At 51.5% G+C, this 16,913-nt stretch overlaps 1 protein-coding gene across 1 annotated transcript in view; it reads left to right on the forward strand.

Annotated features, from left to right (window-relative positions):
- Positions 1-745: 745 nt before the first annotated feature.
- LOC122562444 (somatomedin-B and thrombospondin type-1 domain-containing protein) overlaps positions 746-16,913 on the forward strand; it is a 40,984-nt gene continuing 24,816 nt past the window's right edge. The window contains exons 1-2 of the mRNA XM_088000300.1: positions 746-1,001; positions 6,637-6,727. Coding sequence (XP_087856426.1) covers positions 761-1,001; positions 6,637-6,727 — 332 coding nt within the window. The 5' untranslated portion in view covers positions 746-760. The remainder of the gene's footprint in view (positions 1,002-6,636; positions 6,728-16,913) is intronic.

Below are 16,913 nucleotides of genomic sequence, written 5' to 3' on the forward strand. Positions count from 1 at the left end.
TCACACCCTTGTGAGACACCTCAGGATGTTTTACATCAAAGGTGCTAGATAAATGCAGGCTGCGGTGGTTGACAGAGCCTCCGCTTGAGAGCTGCGGTCATGGTGCAAGGTTTCCCAGCCACAGTCCAAGATGGCGTAGTGTAGGTGGGCTGGTGCAGACTCGATGGGCCGAAGGGTCTCTCTGTGCTGTGTGACTCAATGATTCCATCCATCAATACTGGAGCCCCGATGGAAGGCGAGGTAGAAACCGGCCTTCACTTCCTGTGGGAGGGAAAACTGAGCCTGGACTCACTGGAGGCTGGGCCAATTGAAACGTGCGATTTGGAGGAGGTTGGGGAGATAGGGCAGATGCCAAGAGGATGGGTCCCCTTTAGGGAGAGGGGTGGAACGGAGTTAGGAGTCTCCCAATTACAACAGAGATGAGAAGAAATTTGTTCCTTCAGGGGTCTGTAATTTTTTAGAGTGTTCTAAACCAGAGAACCATAGAGGCCAGATCAGTGAATAGAATCAGGGCAGAGTTACATTGAGTTTTGAATGGTTAGGGGAGTCTAGGAACACAAGAAACGCAGGCAGGGAGGTGGAATGGGGCCAAAGGTCAGATCAAGCTTGTTGTATTGAATGGCAGAGCAGATACGAGGGCCCTAAAGGCCTCCTTTTCCACCTGTGTTTGTATGGGAGGAAGTGCGCAGATGGTTTCTCCTCTCTCCTGCCGTGAGACGCCGAGTGTCACAAAGAGACAGATGACGACGATTGGTGTTTGATGTTAGGCCAAAGACCTGATGGCTGCCTTTTGTTTGTTTTCTGTTTTCAAACAGCTATTGACTGCATTGTGGGTCCCTGGGCTCACTGGACGGAATGCAGCTCTCTGTGTGGCTTAGGGAGCCGGGACAGAACACGCTTGGTCACCATCCCACCCAGAAACGGAGGGACACCCTGTCCCGATTTGAAACAACGGCGAGGCTGTTTCGGTCATAACCCTGACCGATGTCACTCGGTGAAAGGTAAAACAATTCACACCACCAAACGTTCGGGCTTTAATACTGTGAATACTGCATTCAGGGCAACCAGGGTCACTGATACCCGTTTGAAAATAAGCAACACTATCCGAGGGTCAGTACTGAGGGAGTCCCGCACTGTCCGAGGGGCTGTACTGAGGGAGTGCTGCACTGTCAGAGGGTCAGTGCTGAGGGAGTGCTGCACTGTCGGAGTGTCTGTACTGAGGGGGTGCTACACTGTCAGAGTGTAAGTACTGAGGAAGTGCTGCACTGCCCAAGGGTCATTACTGAGGGAGTGCAGCACTGTCCGAGGGTCAGTACTGAGGGGATGCTGCACTGTCAGAGGGTCAGTACGGAGGGAGTGCTGCACTGTCCGAGGGTCAGTACTGAGGGAGTGCTGCACTGTCCGAGGGTCAGTACTGAGGGTGTGCTGCACTGTCAGAGGGTCAGTACTGAGGGAGTTCCGCACTGTCCGATGGTCAGTACAGAGGGAGTGTTGCATTGTCTAAGGGGCTGTACTGAGGGAGTGCTGCACTGTCCGAGGGTCAGTACTGAGGGGGTGCTACACTGTCAGAGTGTAAGTACTGAGGAAGTGCTGCACTGCCCAAGGGTCATTACTGAGGGAGTGCAGCACTGTCCGAGGGTCAGTACTGAGGGGATGCTGCACTGTCAGAGGGTCAGTATGGAGGGAGTGCTGCACTGTCCGAGGGTCAGTACTGAGGGAGTGCTGCACTGTCAGAGGGTCAGTACTGAGGGTGTGCTGCACTGTCAGAGGGTCAGTACTGAGGGAGTTCCGCACTGTCCGATGGTCAGTACAGAGGGAGTGTTGCACTGTCGGAGGGTCAGTACTGAGGGCGTGCTACACTGTCAGAGGGTCAGTACTGAGGGAGTGCTACACTGTCAGAGGGTCAGTATTGAGGGAATGTTGCACTGTTGGACGGTCAGTACTGAGGGAGTGCTACACTGTCAGAGGGTCAGTACTGAGGGGGTGCTGCACTATCGGAGGGTCATTACTGAGGGAGTGCCGCACTGTCAGACGGTCAGTACTGAGGGAATGTTGCACTGTTGGACGGTCAGTACTGAGGGAGTGCTACACTGTCAGAGGGTCAGTACTGAGGGAGTGTTGCATTGTCCGAGGGTCAGTACTGAGGGAGTGCTACACTGTCAGAGGGTCAGTATTGAGGGAGTGCTGCACTGTCAGAGGGTCAGTACTGAGGGAGTGCTACACTGTCAGAGGGTCAGTATTGAGGGAGTGTTGCATTGTCTGAGGGTCAGTACTGAGGGAGTGCTACACTGTCAGAGGATCAGTACTGAGGGAGTGCTACACTGTCAGAGGGTCAGTATTGAGGGAGTGCTGCACTGTCAGAGGGTCAGTACTGAGGGACTGCTACACTGTCAGAGGGTCAGTATTGAGGGAGTGCTGCACTGTCAGAGGGTCAGTACCGAGAGAGTGCTGCACTGTCAGAGGGTCAGTGCTGAGGGAGTGCTGCACTCTCAGATGGTCAGTGCTGAGGGGGAGCAGCACTGTCGGAGGGTCAATACTGAGGGAGTGCCGCACTGTCCGAGGGTCAGTACTGAGGGAGTGTTGCATGTCCGAGGGTCAGTACTGAGGGAGTGCTACACTGTCAGAGGGTCAGTATTGAGGGAGTGCTGCACTGTCAGAGGGTCAGTACCGAGAGAGGGTTGCACTGTCAGAGGGTCAGTGCTGAGGGATTGCTGCACTCTCAGAGGGTCAGTACTGTGGGGGAGCAGCACTGTCGGAGGGTCAGTACTGAGGGAGTGCCGCACTGTCGGACGGTCAGTACTGAGGGAGTACTGCACTGTCGGAGGATCAGTACTGAGGGAGCACCACACTGTCCAAGGGTCGGGACTGAGGGAGTGCCGCACTGTCCAAGGGTCGGGACTGAGGGAGTGCCGCACTGTCTGAGGGTCGGGACTGAGGGAGGGCCGCACTGTCTGAGGGTCGGGACTGAGGGAGTGCCGCACTGTCTGAGGGACGGGACTGAGGGAGCACCACACTGTCCAAGGGTCGGGACTGAGGGAGTGCCGCACTGTCCAAGGGTCGGGACTGAGGGAGTGCCGCACTGTCCAAGGGTCGGGACTGAGGGAGTGCCGCACTGTCCAAGGGTCGGGACTGAGGGAGCACCACACTGTCCAAGGGTCGGGACTGAAGGAGTGTTGCATTGTCCGAGGGTCAGTACTGAGGGAGTGCCGCACTGTCCGAGGGGCTGTACTGAGGGAGTGCTGCACTGTCAGAGGGTCAGTGCTGAGGGAGTGCTACACTGTCGGAGTGTCTGTACTGAGGGAGTGCTACACTGTCAGAGTGTAAGTACTGAGGGAGTGCTGCACTGTCCGAGGGTCAGTACTGAGGGGATGCTGCACTGTCCGAGGGTCAGTACTGAGGGAGTGCTGCACTGTCCGAGAGTCGGTACTGAGGGGATGCTGCACTGTCAGAGGGTCAGTACTGAGGGAGTGCTACACTGTCAGAGGGTCAGTACTGAGGGAGTGCTGCACTGTCAGAGGGTCAGTACTGAGGGCGCGCTGCACTGTCAGAGGGTCAGTACTGAGGGAGTGCCGCACTGTCCGAGGGTCAGTACAGAGGGAGTGTTGCATTGTCCGAGGGGCAGTACTGAGGGAGTGTTGTATTGTCCGCAGGTCAGTACTGAGGGAGTGCTACACTGTCGGTGGGTCAGTACTGAGGGCGTGCTACACTGTCAGAGGGTCAGTACTGAGGGAGTGCTACACTGTCAGAGGGTCAGTACTGAGGGAGTGCTACACTGTCAGAGGGTCAGTGCTGAGGGAGTGCTGCACTGTTAAATGGTCACTGTCAGAGGGTCAGTGCTGAGGGAGTGCTGCGCTGTCAGAGGGTCAGTACTGAGGGAGTGCCGCACTGTCAGACGGTCAGTACTGAGGGAATGTTGCACTGTTGGACTGTCAGTACTGAGGGAGTGCCGCACTGTCCGAGGGTCAGTACTGAGGGAGTGTTGCATTGTCCGAGGGTCAGTACTGAGGGAGTGCTACACTGTCAGAGGGTCAGTATTGTGGGAGTGCTGCACTGTCAGAGGGTCAGTACCGAGAGAGTGCTGCACTGTCAGAGGGTCAGTGCTGAGGGAGTGCTGCACTCTCAGATGGTCAGTGCTGAGGGGGAGCAGCACTATCGGAGGGTCAGTACTGTGAGGGAGCAGCACTGTCGGAGGGTCAGTACTGAGGGTGTGCCGCACTGTCCGAGGGTCAGTACTGAGGGAGTGCTGCACTGTCAGAGGTTCAGTACTGAGGGAGTGTTGCATTGTCCGAGGGTCAGTACTGAGGGAGTGCTACACTGTCAGAGGGTCAGTATTGAGGGGATGCTGCACTGTCAGAGGGTCAGTACCGAGAGTGTGCTGCACTGTCAGAGGGTCAGTGCTGAGGGAGTGCTGCATTGTCCAAGGGTCGGGACTGAAGGAGCACCACACTGTCTAAGGGTCGGGACTGAGGGAGTGCCGCACTGTCCGAGGGTCAGTACTGAGGGAGTGTTGCATTGTCCGAGGGTCAGTACTGAGGGAGTGCTACACTGTCAGAGGGTCAGTATTGAGGGAGTGCTGCACTGTCAGAGGGTCAGTACCGAGAGAGTGCTGCACTGTCAGAGGGTCTGTGCTGAGGGAGTGCTGCACTCTCAGAGGGTCAGTACTGTGGGGGAGCAGCACTGTCGGAGGGTCAGTACTGAGGGAGTGCAGCACTGTCGGACGGTCAGTACTGAGGGAATACTGCACTGTCGGAGGATCAGTACTGAGGGTGCACCACATTGTCCAAGGGTCGGGACTGAGGGAGTGCCGCACTGTCTGAGGGTCGGGACTGAGGGAGTGCCGCACTGTCCAAGGGTCGGGACTGAAGGAGCACCACACTGTCTAAGGGTCGGGACTGAGGGAGTGCCGCACTGTCCAAGGGTCGGGACTGAGGGAGTGCCGCACTGTCCAAGGGTCAGTACTGAGGGTGCACCACACTGTCCAAGGGTCGGGACTGAGGGAGTACCACACTGTCCAAGGGTCGGGACTGAGGGAGCACCACACTGTCCAAGGGTCAGGACTGAGGGAGTGCCGCACTGTCCAAGGGTCAGTATTGAGGGAGCACCACACTGTCCAAGGGTCGGGACTGAGGGAGCACCACACTGTCCAAGGGTCGGTACTGAGGGAGCGCCGCACTGTCTGAGGGTCGGGACTGAGGGAGCACCACACTGTCTGAGGGTCGGGACTGAGGGAGCACCACACTGTCTGAGGGTCGGGACTGAGGGAGTGCTACACTGTCAGAGGGTCAGTATTTTGGGAGTGCTGCACTGTCAGAGGGTCAGTACTGAGGGACTGCTACACTGTCAGAGGGTCAGTATTGAGGGAGTGCTGCACTGTCAGAGGGTCAGTACCGTGAGAGTGCTGCACTGTCAGAGGGTCAGTGCTGAGGGAGTGCTGCACTCTCAGATGGTCAGTGCTGAGGGGGAGCAGCACTGTCGGAGGGTCAGTACTGTGGGGGAGCAGCACTGTCGGAGGGTCAGTACTGAGGGTGTGCCGCACTGTCCGAGGGTCATTACTGAGGGAGTGCCGCACTGTCAGAGGGTCAGTACTGAGGGAGTGTTGCATTGTCTGAGGGTCAGTACTGAGGGAGTGCTACACTGTCAGAGGGCCAGTATTGAGGGAGTGCTGCACTGTCAGAGGGTCAGTACCGAGAGAGGGTTGCACTGTCAGAGGGTCAGTGCTGAGGGAATGCTGCACTCTCAGAGGGTCAGTACTGTGGGGGAGCAGCACTGTCGGAGGGTCAGTACTGTTGGGGAGCAGCACTGTCGGAGGGTCAGTACTGAGGGAGTGCCGCACTGTCGGACGGTCAGTACTGAGGGAGTACTGCACTGTTGGAGGATCAGTACTGAGGGAGCACCACACTGTCCAAAGGTCAGGACTGAGGGAGTGCCGCACTGTCTGAGGGTCGGGACTGAGGGAGTGCCGCACTGTCTGAGGATCGGGACTGAAGGAGCACCACACTGTCTAAGGGTCGGGACTGAGGGAGTGCTGCACTGTCTAAGGGTCGGGACTGAGGGAGCACCACACTGTCCAAGGGTCGGGACTGAGGGAGTGCCGCACTGTCCAAGGGTCAGTATTGAGGGAGCACCACACTGTCCAAGGGTCGGGACTGAGGGAGTACCACACTGTCTAAGGGTCGGGACTGAGGGAGCACCACACTGTCCAAGGGTCGGGACTGAGGGAGTGCCGCACTGTCCAAGGGTCAGTATTGAGGGAGCACCACACTGTCCAAGGGTCGGGACTGAGGGAGCACCACACTGTCCAAGGGTCGGGACTGAGGGAGCGCCGCACTGTCTGAGGGTCGGGACTGAGGGAGCACCACACTGTCTGAGGGTCGGGACTGAGGGAGCACCACACTGTCTGAGGGTCGGGAATGAGGGGGTGCCGCACTGTCTGAGGGTTGGGACTGAGGGAGCACCACACTGTCTGAGGGTCGGGATTGAGGGAGTGCCGCACTGTCTGAGGGTCGGGATTGAGGGAGTGCCGCACTGTCTGAGGGTCGGGATTGAGGGAGTGCTGTATAATTAGAGGGTGACTAACAGGCAAAGAATGAAATGCAAAACATTGCTGGTCCACTCTGAACTATGATCTCTTCACAGAGGTGGCTAAGATTTTGCCTGACATATACAAGAGGAACTTCAAAGATCCATGGAAGAGGCCCCACATGTTGGCAAAAGAGCAGCAGCCGAGGTAACCGAGAGAGATGGGGGCTGTTAATGTTTCACTTTCCACACCTATGTTTAATGTTGAAGAGATGACAAACTAGGATGTTTTTTTTCACCATTAATAGCATATGGTTGTTTGATTGTTGAGGAAACAGTATGGGAGAGGAGGGAGCTATATCTGACCATCTTCCTCAGTGTGGGGGAGGGGGTAATATCTGACCATCTTCCTCAGTGTGGAAGAGGGGTGGTATATTTGACCATCACCCTCAGTGTGGGAGAGGGGGTGGTATATCTGACCATCTCCCTCAGTGTGGGAGAGGAGGGGGGTATATCTGAGCATCTTCCTCAGTGTGGGAGAGGGGGTTATATCTGACCACCTTCCTCAGTGTGGGAGAGGAGGGTCGGTATATCTGACCATCTTCCTCAGTGTGGGAGAGGGTGGTAAATCTGACCATCTTCCTCAGTGTGAGGGGGGGGGGGGTATATCTGACCATATTCCTCAGTGTGGGAGAGGGGGCGTATATCTGACCATCTTCCTCAGTGTGGGAGAGGGGGGGTATATTTGACCATCTTCCTCAGTGTGGGAGAGGAGGGGGGTTATATCTGACCATCTTCCTCAGTGTAGGAGGGGAGGGGGTCATATCTGACCATCTTCCTCAGTGTGGGAGAGGGTGGTATATCGGATCATCTCCATCAGTGTGGGAGAGGAGAGGGTGTATATCTGACTATCTTATTCAGTGTGGGAGAGGAGGGGGGTATATCTGGCCATCTTCCTCAGTTTGGGAGAGGATGGGTATATCTGACCAACTTCCTCAGTGTGGGAGAGGAGGGGGTATATCTGACCATCTCCCTCTGTGTGGGAGAGGGTGGTATATCTGGCCATATTCCTCAGTGTGGGAGAGGAGGGTGGTATATCTGGCCATATTCCTCAGTGTGGGAGAGGAGGGGGGTATACCTGGCCATATTCCTCAGTGTGGGAGAGGAGGGGGGTATATCTGGCCATATTCCTCAGTGTGGGAGAGGAAGGGGGTATATCTGACCATCTTCCTCAGTGTGGGAGAGAAGGGGGAATATCTGACCATCTTCCTCAGTGTGGGAGAGGAAGGGGGTATATCTGACCATCTTCCTCAGTGTGGGAGAGAAGGGGGAATATCTGACCATCTTCCTCAGTGTGGGAGAGGGTGGTATATCTGGCCATATTCCTCAGTGTGGGAAAGGGTGGTATATCTGGCCATATTCCTCAGTGTGGGAGAGGAGGGGGTATATCTGACCATCTTTCTCAGTGTGGGAAAGGGTGGTATATCTGGCCATATTCCTCAGTGTGGGAGAGGGTGGTATATCTGGCCATGTTCCTCAGTGTGGGAAAGGGTGGTATATCTGGCCATATTCCTCAGTGTGGGAGAGGAGGTGCTGACCACACTCTGCCTAATTTACAGCGGTCACCAAACCCTTGTTGCAGGGGCTGTGCCCTTGTATTGATGATGTCTATAGCCTGTAGGATGGCCCCTAGGCGTGGGTCTCAGCTTGAGGGCTCTGGGCAGTGTATTGGCTGCTTCCTGTTCCTGGTTACAGTGTGGCTGTCATTATGGGAATGCTGGGATATAAAACCCTTGTGCCCATTCCCGTCCTCATTTTCATAGGAAGGTGGTGAGGTGCCCTGTTCTGGAGTACAGAGTCTCTGTGATCTCACAGAAATTCACGTGGATGGCAAACTGGGAGGTGTTCACAATGATATCTGTCTGAGCCTGAGAGAATCCGCTGAGAAAAGAGTAGTCAAGGTCTCAAATCCCCCTGGCGTTGCCATCGTTACTCTGCTCTGAGACTGGAGGACCAGTTAGAAGAGGTGCCACTGTCCTGTAAGCAATGCCTCAATGCCTGATCACCTGCTCCTGGGTCATACCCGGGTTGGGCAAGGGCTCGGAGAAGACCTTGAGGTGGGCAAAGCCTCTTGCTCAGAGAAGCTTGTCATGGCCCCCCTCCCAACCCCACCCACTCAACCTTCCCTCCACCTTCCCCACCATCACCCCCACACCATTCCAACAGCTTGTCCTCTTCACAGAGGGTGGAGCCTGCCACTGTATCTCCCCCATGCTCAGCGGCTTATCAACTCAGTGGGCATCACAAGCAGCGACTGCCATCCGTGGGCTGGCAGGGATTTTGAGTGAATCTTCCCCATCCTGTACTCCTACCCTTAACCCAGTGGGGGTGAGGCCAAAGTTGGCCCTCTTGAATGCTGGTTCGAATTGACATGCAGACCAATTACTCTGGCCTCAAGTGGCCTCTCCATGGAATGCTACCTTTGATAATCATGTGGCAGAGAACACAGCGCTAACGCAAGAGCTAGTTGTGTGAAGTCATGTCCCCGATGGAAATCTCTGTCTACCCAGAATTGTCTCTCTGACATTTTGTCTGCAGAGGGTATCGGGTTTTGATGGATTTATTGTTCATTAAAGGATAGGATATTCTTTAAGGTCCTTTCAGTCAGTGCCTCCACTTTCCAACAGAGAGAGAAGAACATCTTAGTCCAGTAGCTCAGTTTGGTGTAGAGTTGATTAACTTGTTCCCTGCTTCCTGCCTCTGTGCAGGATAAATGTCCCGGCTGAAGCACTGGAAAAGCTCATTGTAAACAGACCTTCTCAAAGTCATCAAGGCTTGTAATTGTCACCAAATCTGTCAGTAAAACCTACATTAAAACTGCAGCCATCTTACAGGGCTCCTGAGACTGAGGAGGGAGAGGAAAGCGTTCAAAACAGATGACAGCTTAACCTTCCCCAAGGTCTGTCGAATGACGGAAATGTACAACATGTTTCACAGCATATGCCAAAGAGTTTATCCGATTATATTACATCCGCTCTACTGAGGCACTGTCCCCCCACCGCCCCCACCCCCCAGCTGGCTGGGAGACAGCGAGAACCTCGGGAAAGGCAACGCTGCCTGATTCTCTCGGGCCACCTGTCCCCAGACAGTGCCGCCAAAGAGTGACGATTTGGTTTACCCGTCCCCCCAATACCATTCCACCCCCCCCCCCCACTTCTCACCCTGTGTCAGCAGGACCCCCTAAACATACAAATCAATCACTGCAGGTGCTGGAAACCTGAGATTTACAAACAGGAAATCTCCAGCCAGCTGCCGGTCTGCTGAGACGGTCAGAATCCTTCACCTGGGACAGGAGCAGGATTAGATCATTCCATCCCTCTGGCTTGTTCCATTAGATAGAGTCATAGAGTCCCACAGCAAGGAAACAGACCCTCCGGTCCAACCAGTCCATGCCGAACATAATCCCAAACTAAACTAGTCCCAGCTGCCTGCTCCTGGCCCGTAGACCTCCAAACATTTCCCATTCATGAACTTATCCAAAAGTCTTTTAAATGTAACTGTACCCACATCCACCACACACAAACCACCGACTGTGTAAAAAAGTTGCCCCCATGCCTTTTTTTACATCTTTTGCCTCTCACCTTAAAACTACGCCCCTTAGTTTTCAATTCCCCCACGCTAGAGAAAAGACATCTGCCATTCACCTTATGTATACCCCTCATGATTTTATAAATCTCTATAAGGTCGTCCCTCAGCCCCCTACACTCCAGGGAAAAGTGCCCCAGCCTCTCCTTATTACTCAACCCTCCATTCCCGGCAGCATTCTGCTAAATCTCTTCTGATCCCTCTCCAGCTTCATAATAGCCTTCCTATTAAAAGGAACGACATACAGTCCACCAGAAGAGGCCTTACTAATGTTCTGTACAACCTCAACATGTACAATCCTCCTGTACAATCCCAACTCCCAGACTCAACCATCTGAGTAATGGTGGCAAGTGTGCTAAACACCTTCTTGCCTGATCTGTTGTGAAACCCTTACCTTCCTTGTGGCTTGAACTATTAACCCAGAGACCCAGGGAATATTCTGGGGACCTGTGTTTGAATCCTGTCATGGCAGATGGTGGGGAATTTGAATTCAATAAATATTTGGAATTAAGACTCTAATGATGACCATGAAGCTATTGCCACTCATCAGGAAAAACCCATCTGGTTCACGAATGTCCTTCAGGGAAGGAAACTGCCATCCTTACCTGGTCTGGCCTACATGTGACTCCAGCCCCACAGCAACATGGTTGACTTTTAGCTGCCCCCTGGGCAATTAGGGATGGGGCAAGAACTGACCAGTGACACCCACATCCTGGGAATGACTAAATAAAAACACGCCTTTGCTGCAGAATCTGATCGGTAGCAAAATGGTTTGACACACAAAAAGTAGAAAAAGCTGCAGCATCTCAGCAGGTCTGGCAACGTCAGTGGAGAGAGAAACAGAGAGAATGTTCCAGATCGATGTGCTTTCACTGCAGCTGAAGAAGGTGGCAATTTTAAATCAGTCTCAGTTTTATCGAGTGCATTTCGCCTCGTTCCTTTCAGATGAAAATGTTGAAGATTAGCTGCTAATGCTGCCTTGAGCTGGGGCAAGGAGTACCTGAGGGTACAGAGAGGGGTCTAACACCATTCAGAGGTGTGTACAATCAGAGCGAGGGGATTGTAGTCATGGGATATAATTGAGGATGATTACATCAATGGATACAGCAATCAAAATACACAGTTCTATCATGGATATAATGAACAGCAAATGGTAAGGTCCTGAGGAATCATAGAGTCATAGAGATGTACAGCATGGAAACAGACCCTTCGGTCCAACCCGTCCATGCCGACCAGATATCCCAACCCAATCTAGTCCCACCTGCCAGCACCCGGCCCATATCCCTCCAAACCCTTCCTATTCATATACCCATCCAAAATATTGCAATTGTACCAGCCTCCATCCCTTCCTCTGGCAGCTCATTCCACACAAGCACCACCCTCTGTGTGAAAAGATTGTCCCTTAGGTCTCTTTTATATCTTTCCCCTCTCACTCTAAACCTGTGCCCTCTAGTTCTGGACTCCCCTATCCCAGGGAAAAGACTTTGCCTATTTATCCTATCCACGCCCCTCATAATTTTGTAAACCTCTATAAGGCCACCCCTCAGCCTCTGATGCTCCAGAGAAAACAGCCCCAGCCTGTTCAGCCTCTCCCTATAGCTCAAATCCTCCAACCGTGGCAACGTCCTTGTAAATCTTTTCTGAGCCCTTTCAAGTTTCACAACATCTTTCCGATAGGAAGGAGACCAGAATTGCATGCAATATTCCAACAGTGGCCTAACCAATGTCCTGTACAGCCGCAACATGACCTCCCAACTCTTATATTCAATACTCTGACCAATAAAGGAAAGCATACCAAACGCCTTGTTCACTACCCTATCTACATGCGACTCCACTTTCAAGGAGCTATGAACCTGCACTCCAAGGTCTCCTTGTTCAGCAACACTCCCTAGAGTATTGTGGAACACAGGGACCTAGGAGTACAAGGACATAGTTTGTTGAAAGTGGCGTCACAGGTAGACAGGGCAGTGAAGGAGGCATTTAGCACACTGGCCTACCTCAAAGTTTGTGAGAAGATTTGTAGCTCGGGTGCTCGTTGCTGTGGTTCTGTTCGCCGAGCTGGAAGTTTTTGTTGCAAACGTTTCGTCCCCTGTCTAGGTGACATCCTCAGTGCTTGGGAGCCTCCTGTGAAGCGCTTCTGTGGTGTTTCCTCCGGCATTTATAGTGGCCTGTCCCTGCCGCTTCCGGTTGTCAGTTTCAGCTGTCCGCTGTAGTGGCCGGTATATTGGGTCCAGGTCGATGTGTTTGTTGATGGAGTTTGTGGATGAGTGCCATGCTTCTAGGAATTCCCTGGCTGTTCTCTGTTTGGCTTGCCCTATAATGGTAGTGTTGTCCCAGTCGAATTCATGTTGCTTGTCATCTGCGTGTGTGGCTACTAAGGATAGCTGGTCGTGTCGTTTCGTGGCTAGTTGATGTTCGTGGATGCGGATCGTTAGCTGTCTTCCTGTTTGTCCTATATAGTGTTTTGTGCAGTCCTTGCATGGGATTTTGTACACTACATTAGTTTTGCTCATGCTGGGTATCGGGTCCTTCGTTCTGGTGAGTTGTTGTCTGAGCGTGGCTGTTGGTTTGTGTGCTGTTATAAGTCCTAGTGGTCGCAGTAGTCTGGCTGTCAGTTCAGAGATGTTCTTGATGTATGGTAGTGTGGCTAGTCCTTTGGGTTGCGGCATGTCCTCGTTCCGTTGTCTTTCCCTTAGGCATCTGTGATGAAATTGCGAGGATATCCGTTTTTGGTGAATACCTTGTATAGGTGTTCCTCTTCCTCTTTTTGCAGTTCTGGTGTGCTGCAGTGTGTTGTGGCCCTTTTGAATAGTGTCTTGATGCAACTTCGTTTGTGTGTGTTGGGGTGGTTGCTTTCATAGTTCAGGACTTGGTCTGTGTGTGTGGCTTTCCTGTATACCTTTGTGGTGAATTCTCCGTTCGGTGTTCTCTAAACCATCACGTCTAGGAATGGGAGTTGGTTGTCCTTTTCTTCTTCTCTCGTGAATCGGATTCCTGTGAGTGTGGAGTTGATGATCCGGTGTGTTTTCTCTATTTCTGTGTTTTTAATGATTACAAAGGTGTCATCAACGTATCTGACCCAGAGTTTGGGTTGAATTTGTGGTAAGACTGTTTGTTCTAACCTTTGCATTACCGCTTCTGCTATGAGTCCAGAGATCGGTGAGCCCATGGGTGTTCCGTTGATTTGTTCGTATATCTGGTTGTTGAATGTGAAGTGTGTTGTGAGGCACAAGTCCAGTAGTTTAAGTATGCCGTCTTTGTTGATGGGTTCAACGTCCTGTTGTCTGTTATGTCTGTTCAGCAGGTTGGCTAGGGCTTTGTCAATAGAGGTGAACAGTGCCGTTACGTCGAATGAGACCATGGTTTCTTCCTTGTTTATGTGTATATTTCTGATGATGTCCAAGAATTCCTGTGTTGATTGTCTAGATCCACTGATCAGGTGTTTCAGTTTCTGCTGTAGAAACACGGAAATAGAGAAAACACACCGGATCATCAACTCCACACTCACAGGAATCCGATTCACGAGAGAAGAAGAAAAGGATAACCAACTCCCATTCCTAGACGTGAGGGTACAGAGAACACCAAACGGAGAATTCGCCACAAAGGTATACAGGAAAGCCACACACACAGACCAAGTCCTGAACTATGAAAGCAACCACCCCAATACACACAAACAAAGTTGCATCAAGACACTATTCAAAAGGGCCACAACACACTGCAGCATACCAGAACTGCAAAAAGAGGAAGAAGAACACCTATACAAGGTATTCACCAAAAACGGATATCCTCGCAATTTCATCACAGATGCCTAAGGGAAAGACAACGGAACGAGGACATGCCGCAACCCAAAGGACTAGCCACACTACCATACATCAAGAACATCTCTGAACTGACAGCCAGACTACTGCGACCACTAGGACTTATAACAGCACACAAACCAACAGCCACTCTCAGACAACAACTCACCAGAACGAAGGACCCGATACCCAGCATGAGCAAAACTAATGTAGTGTACAAAATCCCATGCAAGGACTGCACAAAACATTATATAGGACAAACAGGAAGACAGCTAACGATCCGCATCCACGAACATCAACTAGCCACGAAATGACACGACCAGCTATCCTTAGTAGCCACACACGCAGACGACAAGCAACATGAATTCGACTGGGACAACACTACCATTATAGGGCAAGCCAAACAAAGAACAGCCAGGGAATTCCTAGAAGCATGGCACTCATCCACAAACTCCATCAACAGACACATCGACCTGGACCCAATATACCGGCCACTACAGCGGACAGCTGAAACTGACAACCGGAAGCGGCAGGGACAGGCCACTATAAATGCCGGAGGAAACACCACAGAAGCGCTTCACAAGAGGCTCCCAAGCACTGAGGATATCACCTCGACAGGGGACGAAACGTTTGCAACAAAAACTTCCAGCTCGGCGAACAGAACCACAGCAACTGGCCTACATCGTTCGAGGGTCTGAGTATGGGAGTCGGGATGTTATGTTATAGTTGTATAAGTTGTTGGTGAGGCCGCCCTTGGCTGTGTTGTGTACAGTTTTGTTCACCCTGTTATAGGAATGACATAGTTAAACTGGAAAGAGTGCAAAGAAGATGTACAAGAATGTTGCCAGTACTAGTAGGCCCGAGTTAAAGGGAAAGGTTGGGTAGGAGAGGACTTTATTTCTTAGAATGTAGGAGAATGAGGGGTGACCTTATTGAGGTGTATAAAATCATGAGGGGCATAGATCAGATGAATGCAGATAGCCTTTTTCCAAGAGATGGGGAATTGAAAACGAGGGGGCATAGGTTTAAGGTGAGAGGGGAAAGGTTTAGGAAGGGCGTGAGGGGCAACTTCTTCACACAGAGTGTGGTGTGTATATGGAATGGGCTGCTAGAGAAAGTCTTGAGGCAGGTACAACAGCAACATTTAAACATTTGAATAGGTACATTTTTTTGGGAAGGGTTTAGAGGGATATGGGCCAAATGCGGGCAGTTGGAAATAGTTGAGTGGACACCATGGTCAGCATGGACCAGTTTGTGCTGAAGGGCCTGTGTCCCTGCTGTGTTACTCTCTGTCAAAACAACAGCAGTTTAAAAGGGAGAAGAGCAGACAAAGGAAGCGCATGGTGAGGACAGTGCAGGCGAGAGAGAGAGAGAGAGAGCCTGCACAGTTACCACCTTTGCTGTTTGAATTCGTGTATCGCTGGACATCGGAGTGCATCTGGGAAAATTAACAAACAGTGAAATTCACAACTAATCTTGGAGGAACTGTTGGGCAAAGTTCACAGCACAGAATCAGATAAGTTAATTGTTGTTTTAAGTCTGTCCAAGAGAAAGGCTGCAGTAGTGAGTACAGTGGGTTCTTTGTTGATTATATGTTTTTGGAGATAAGTCTCTTTCTTGATTAAACTTAAAATATAAGCCATAGCTATTAATTTAACCTGGGGCAGTGTTTTGTAGAGGAATAAGACGGTGTTATTTTCTGGGTCTGTAGATTGTGAAGGAGCAAAAATGGCCTTTGCAGTGATATGTACTTCTTGTCAGATGTGGGAGTTTAAAGAGAGTTTAAGGGTTACTGCGGATTATATCTGCCATAAATGCTGTTGGATGCGAATCTTATCAGATCGAGTGGATCGGTTGGAGAGACAGATAGAAGTGATGAGGAATTTGCAACAGTAACAGTATGTGATGGATGGCAATTATAGGAAGAGGGGAAAGTCTCAGATACAGTCACATAGATGGGTTAACTCCGGGAAGGGTGAGAGAGGTAGGCAGCTAGGGCAGGAGTCTTTTGTGGATATACCCATTTCAAACAGGTATGCTGTTTTGGAAAATGTAGGGGGTGATGGATTCTCAGGGAAACGTAGCACGAACAGCCAAGTTTCTGGTATTAAGACTGGCTCTAATGCAACGAGGGGTACATACGGGGACATGAGATAGCTTTGGCAAATAGAATTAAGGAGAATCCAAAGGTGTTTTACAAATATATTAAGGACAAAAGGGTAACTAGGGAGAGAATAGGGCCCCTCAAAGATCAGCAAGGCGGCCTTTGTGTGGAGCCACAGAAAATGGGGAGATACTAAATGAATATTTTGCATCAGTATTTACTGTGGAAAAGGATATGGAAGATATAGACTGTCGGGAAATAGATGGTGACATCTTGCAAGATTACAGAGGAGGAAGTGCTGGATGTCTTGAAACGGTTAAAAGTGGATAAATCCCCAGGACCTGATCAGGTGTACCTGAGAACTGTGGGAAGCCTGAGAAGTGATTGCTGGGCCTCTTGCTGAGATATTTGTATCATTGATAGTCACAGATGAGGTGCCGGAAGACTGGAGGTTGGCAAACGTGGTGCCACTGTTTAAGAAGGGCAGTAAAGACAAGCCAGGGAACTATAGGCCGATGAGCCTGACCTCAGTGGTGGGCAAGTTGTTGGAGGGAATCCTGAGGGACAGGATGTACATGTATTTGGAAAGACAAGGACTGATTCGGGATAGCTGAAAATGTGTTGCTGGTCAGGCAGCATCCAAGGAACAGGAGAATCGACGTTTCAGACGTAACCGACTGATCCCGCACGGACTCCGGACTACGGAACCTTCTGATTTGTGCGTGGGAAATCATGTCTCACAAACTTGATTGAGTTTTTTGAAGAAGTAACAAAGAAGATTGATGAGGGCAGAGCAGTAGATGTGATCCATATGGACTTCAGTAAGGCGTTCGACAAGGTTCCCCATG

The sequence above is a fragment of the Chiloscyllium plagiosum genome, unplaced genomic scaffold (assembly GCF_037043375.1).
Source record: "Chiloscyllium plagiosum isolate Xiang-an unplaced genomic scaffold, Cpla_swu_hap1 HiC_scaffold_24, whole genome shotgun sequence".
In the NCBI taxonomy this organism is placed as follows: Eukaryota; Metazoa; Chordata; class Chondrichthyes; order Orectolobiformes; family Hemiscylliidae; genus Chiloscyllium; species Chiloscyllium plagiosum.